Below are 6000 nucleotides of genomic sequence, written 5' to 3' on the forward strand. Positions count from 1 at the left end.
GCCTCCGCGCTTAGCCCTGCACAGGCTGCTAACTCGCAGGCACTAAACAGCACTTGAAGACATCTGAAGAATCTAGATGAAGAGCTGGAAACAAAATTTTGCTGAGGAGTCTACCAGATATTTCCCCTTCCCTCCCCCAAACCTCTATATAACCAACTCGAAAGCAAAAAAATATTTGCTAAGGAAGTACAACAGCATTACTACCAGCAAACATGGGAAGGGAGAACAGGAATATTATTTACGTGCATTAGACAAGTAGCTGCCCAACAGAAAAAGACAAAAATTCACCACAGGAAGTGTGGGGGAAGGAGAAGGGAAGGAATACAGCAAAAAAAGAAAAAGTAGGACAGATATGTCTCTTCTACAAAGACTTTCACAGGAACCCTACCATCAGGGAGGGAAACGCAGACCCAAAAACATGCTGCTTTAAAAATGCTACTGGGCAAGCTTTCCCTCTGCACTGCAGTTTGACATCGCAGAATCCCAGAATGGTTGAGGTTGGCAGGGACCTCTGGAGATCATCTAGTCCAAGCCCCCTGCTCAAGCAGGGTCACCTAGAGCACGCTGCACTGCATCGCGTCCAGGCGGCTTTTGAATATCTCCAGAGAAGGAGACTCCACAACCTCTCTGGGCAACCTGCTCCAGTGCTCTGTCACCCTCACAGTGAAGAAGCTTTTCCTCATGTTCAGATGGAACTGCCTGTGTTTCAGTTTGTGCCCGTTGCCTCGTGTCCTGTCGCTGGGCACCACTGAGAAGAGTCTGGCTCCATCCCCTTGACACCCTCCCTTCAGATACTTGTACACGTTGATAAGATCCCCTCTCAGTCTTCTCTTCTCCAGGCTAAACAGGCCCAGCTCGCTCAGTCTTTCCTCCTAAGAGAGATGCTCCAGTCCCCTAATCATCCTAGTAGCCCTTCGCTGGACTTGCTCCAGTAGTGCCACATCCCTCTTGTACTGGGGAGCCCAGAACTGGACACATCATGAACAGGAAACTATTCCTCAGCCTATGCCAACTGGACATTTGTGACAGTCAGAATATGGTATCTGCAATCTCTTCTCTTTACACGCTCCTGCCATCCCCCCCCCCCCAAATGCTTTCCAAAGTTCATTCCAGCAGCACATCTGGTCCAGTTTTGCCTTTGTTCCCAGATTAAGCATGATTATATACCTCCAGTTTTAGTAGCACAGACATTTCCAGGGAAGGAAAAGAAAAAGAAAGTTCCAGCATGGATTTAGTAATTCTTCTTTTGCTGATAACTTATTGGCATTTCTTCAACAAAAAGATTAAGTCCTAAAACCCAGTTTCCTTTTTTAGGAGGAGTCAGGTCAAATAACAGCTAAGATTTTAACATCTGTAGGGTAGCTTGGGAAGGGTATAGTGGTTTGATAATTTTGTTCTATAGTCTGTACTATGCAGGCAGTGCCAGTGTATAATTATGCACACTATGCAAGTGAAATTAACTGAAAAATTAAAATTCAACATGCATGTTTCCTGTATTTTTCTCTTCTCCATTTACTGCTCTTCATATTAAGGATGTGAAAAGCAGATGGTTTTAAGATTTTTAATAAAAGCAGCTCTGAAAGCCTGAAAAAATATTTTTGAGAAGCAGATAGCTATAGTTCAGCTGTGATAAGAAGGTACAGCAATGACAGCTATTGACCCCTCCTTTTTTGTATCAATAAGATACAGTGATTTCCATTGAATACCTGTCCAAGGATCCTCCTTTTTTGTAAGTTTTTTTCTTAGAATTTCCTATTCACAGACATGACTAAAGTGAACCACTAAATCAGTGTGCATTTTTTTTTCCCACCTTTCACCTTCCTCTCTAACTTTGCGTTTAACATATCCTGCCTTTTATTTGCATCAATACTGAAAATAACACACTGCAACAGAGTATTTCAGAAAGAGCTCTGACCAGATAAATGAGAAAAAGATCGTGGGTATGCCTTTAACAAACACTACATATACCTCTCAAGTCACTTAACAAAATGCATTTACAACTGAGAAAACCATGCAACTGCGCAGAAAACTTTTATTCAACAACGACCAAAAAAAGTTGTTTGAAGGGTGCAAGGAGGCATCTTTCATGAGGTCATCTCACAAAACATCCAAAAAACCTTCAGATGAACTATCACTGCCTCTCCATGGCAGCAGAAAGCATGCTCTTCTCCCATTTTGCTGAGGCAAACCCTAGCTTCACTGTGTGTCATAAAACGTCTGTGTTCATACACCTACATAACAATGTATAAAAAAAACTCACTTTGAATATTCAAAGACCTTACGGGAGCAGTCATGGATAAGTTACCAAACTTCATAACAAATACCCCAAATAAAAGGGCCCTCCCACAGAACAACTTCGCTTTTACAAACGCCGGCAGCAGAACTGCACTTTGGCCCACGGGCTAGAAAGGTCCAGCCATTACATAGCTCCGTAATTTGCCATTCAGATGGGGTTTCCCATTTCGCTGCCCAGGCCCCAGCAAGACACTACGCCAATCGCACACGCTGTGCGTTTTATATGTAAATGGGCAATGAATATCCTTTGAGGCAACCTGAAATGGGAAGCAAAGGTCTCATTCCCGAGAAGACTCTGCCTATGCAGCCAGCTTGTGAAATAAGCACAGTGCCACGGACCGCGCCAGCCAGCTCCAACAGCGAAGCCTGCGCCTAAACCGAGTCCCTTCGGCAGCAGCCAGCGTGACCGCACACATCACTTACCTTCCAGGCTGGGGGAGGGAAAAGCCATCATGATCAGTACAGGAAGAATCATAATTCCATCTAGCATCGTAGATCTGCAGAAGGAGAGAAAGACATGAGCGCTGTGCACACTTTCACTATCAGATACCTTTTAAAGTGACCGCTCTTAAAATGTAACCATTCCCCCACCCCCACAAAAATCAAGGTTTATCAACGCTTTCACCAATTTCTTACACAAAACTCAGAACTGAATTTCAGTGGTCTCATTTTTATTGTGCCTTGTTTCCTAAACAAGTAGTTTCCTCCACTTATAACATTCATAATTTACTGCGATTTTGTAAATGTGATTTTTTTTTTTTTTTTTGGAAGAGCCACAGAAACATCATTTGCAACTACAGTGCAAACTTACAAGCATGCCAATAGGAAAGCACTATCTCTCTCTCAGTAGCAAGCAGTCGGACATAAAATAGAGAGGATTTGCTCTTTAAAACAGGTCTTAAGAGAGTTAAATTACTGTGAACTTAAGGTTCTGTAAAACTGCATATTATTTGGGCTTTGAGGGGAAACAAAGATCTCAGCCAGAAAACTCCAAACAACTTTCTTTAACCAGCAGAGAGAGTTGCTAGATGGGAAGAAAAAGAGCAAGCTGTATTTAAGGGACACCACTCTTAGAAGAGTAATTTCCAGTTTTATGCTGCTTTTTCAAGGGTTTTCCTTTCAGTGACCCAGCTTCATGTCTCTATTATCAAGGACAGGCTACTGCATCCTGTGTGGAAACTCCGGGTGTTTCCAGCACGCCAGTGAAGGCGCACACTCTGTCTAAAAGAGGTAAATAAAGGAGTGAATTTGCTTGTGTCATACTTCTCATGCTGCTTGGTCTTTACAAAAAATAAATGGTCCTCTTCTCACTTTGAAGTTAGAATGGTTGAAAAGGCTTCTGAACAGAAAGTTTTCCACAGCAATCTCTTAAACTCTCCACTAAAATGAGAACCACTATGAAGGAACGGAAACTATGATCGACTGGTCTTTATCAGTTTACAAGGAGGATCCAATGCGACAAGCAGGACAGGATAATTTGGGAGATCTCCCCGGTCCTGTGCCGCTTCATTCCAGTGGGGACTCTCTGGCCCAACGGTGCATCGGACAGCTCCAGCCAAAGGTGGCAAGCGGTGCACTTGGAGCGGAGACGGGCTCTTCGGCCAAGGCACAGAGCGATTACCATTCTTCTTATGGAACAGTATTCGCAGTCAGTTTTTCAGACTTAGCTCTAATGGAGCAGATGAAACTTGGAAAAAGTTTGGTATTATCATTTTCCCTTACAGAAATCTTCTGTTGTTGCCTTTTTAAATCATTAGCTCATCAGCTCGCTTAAGTGCTTCATGACTAAAGCCAAGCCATTTACTTTTGTATTTCTTTCCTGACATGGATTTGTTTTTGCAGAAGAAAAACATTTCAGGAATCTCTCCATCATCAGTTAAGATGATAAAAAGTTTCTGAACTCAAGTATATGGAGTTTTAGCTCTCACAGAGATTCTCTGCCGCAGAGCGGATCAAGCAGCATGAGCCGCTCCAACTTCTAGAAGAAGTGAAGCTCTCACTTTTAAACACCCATTAACCAGGTAACTTTGTCTTCCTCATTCTTAATACATTACAACTCATTCTTAACACACACTATTATTCAGCTCTCAGCAATTATGCTGGAAACACAGTGAAATAAAGTTAGATATTGTGCGACCATCAAGTAATCAAATATAAAGAAGTTTAAACTGGAAGAAAGCTATCCCAGAAAACAGTTAGTTGTCTCAATATTCTGAGTTAGTTTTACGGGTCACTTAAGAGGGGAGCATGAGAGCGATATTATCCTTCTCAGCTACCCCAGCCACGGCTCCGTTTCATTTGCCTTAACAGCCTACACAAGCGTTTTTCTTGACCTTACGTCCAGATAACTTCTGCAAGCCTAGACAAAGGTGGCTCATGAGACATGCCCTCCTTCTTTCAGCACATCAACGGTTCAAAGAGCACAGGCAGAAAACTTTGATTTTAATGATGCCGGCCTGCAGCCGCAGTGGAACTGGGCGAGCCAGCAGCCCTGGAGCTACCGGAGCGGAGCCGTGTGCCTGCCCGCACCAGCCGGGAAGCGACGCTCAAGGTTAGCTCCATCCTCAGAGCAACAGCACAGAATAAAGGGAAAACGCTCTTGACAGGAGACAAGAATAAATTTGGAAAGATAGAGTGGGTTAAGACATTAAAAAAGAGTAAGTATTTCTATGAACAGTGAATAAAAGGTTGCCTGGTCTTCTACAGATTCATAATTCACGGCTGCATCCTTCAGTGCCTAATTAAAGGGCACCAACCGCCATTCTCCCACAGCAGTGGAGCCACCACCCTCCCACCCAGCATGGGACACGCTTGCCTTCCCCCCCGCCCCGGGGCTCTCCCTGCTCTCATCCACCGTCCACCTTCCACAGGCCTCCTCAAGTGAGAGTGGGAAAGGAGACGCAGCAATTAATTCAGTCTAATTCTGTCAGGAAACCAGATTAAAAATATGAAACATGAACTGAAGACAAGCTAAAGAGAAGGAATTTAAGATACAGGAAGCAGACAACAGTATGGGAACCAGAAAGACTTTGCAAGTTGTTGGCATTTGTTGTCTTTATAAACATCAGTTTATCTCAATAAAGATTCACTAAACAAAAACAAAAAAAACAACAAAAGCAGCAGAACATACATACCCCCCTACCCCTGTTTCTCGAAGTAGGGGACAAGAAAGGAAATCACCAAAACATACCCCCAGTGAAGAGGCAAACGAGCTTCTTTGCTAAGAGATGGCCCATCGCATTTTTCCTTGTTGCAGGAGGGGGAGCAGTAACACACTCGCTGGGTGCTAAAATCCAGCTCCTCACCCTCTCATTCCGCACTCCCCCAGTCCGCAAACGGCGCCCGTGCGTCAGGACAAAGCAAGCAGGGGTTGTACCACACCGCAATTAATCAGCAAGTATGAGGGTTTTACCAGTCCTGACCAAACGAGTCAAATAAGAAAAAAAGCCATGAAACCACTGCAACAGCAGACATTCCTTCATCGAATAACGCACCCAAAATTACACCAAATTTTGTTAAACACATTTAAGTGCCTAACAAAAAAGGCCAGTATCATTATCCCTGCTTTAGAGCTACAGAAACAGAGGTGAGCACACACACAGAAATTAAGCAATTTGCCTAAAATGACTCAGCTGGCCAGTGTCAGCTGGAGCTGGGCGAGCAGGGAGCCATGCTGTCGCTGTGCCGGGGGCCTCTCCGGCCCCA

The 6000-nt window shown here is 44.0% G+C and overlaps 1 protein-coding gene across 1 annotated transcript in view; it reads right to left on the bottom strand.

Moving 5' to 3' along the window:
- The window catches only part of ACVR1 (activin A receptor type 1), a 37509-nt gene extending 34717 nt beyond the window's left edge, over window positions 1–2792 (bottom strand). The window contains exon 1 of the mRNA XM_026058295.1: window positions 2719–2792. Coding sequence (XP_025914080.1) covers window positions 2719–2785 — 67 coding nt within the window. The 5' untranslated portion in view covers window positions 2786–2792. The remainder of the gene's footprint in view (window positions 1–2718) is intronic.
- Window positions 2793–6000: the final 3208 nt, after the last annotated feature.

This window comes from Apteryx rowi, unplaced genomic scaffold, assembly GCF_003343035.1.
Source record: "Apteryx rowi isolate R43461 unplaced genomic scaffold, aptRow1 scaffold_145, whole genome shotgun sequence".
NCBI classification, from domain to species: Eukaryota; Metazoa; Chordata; class Aves; order Apterygiformes; family Apterygidae; genus Apteryx; species Apteryx rowi.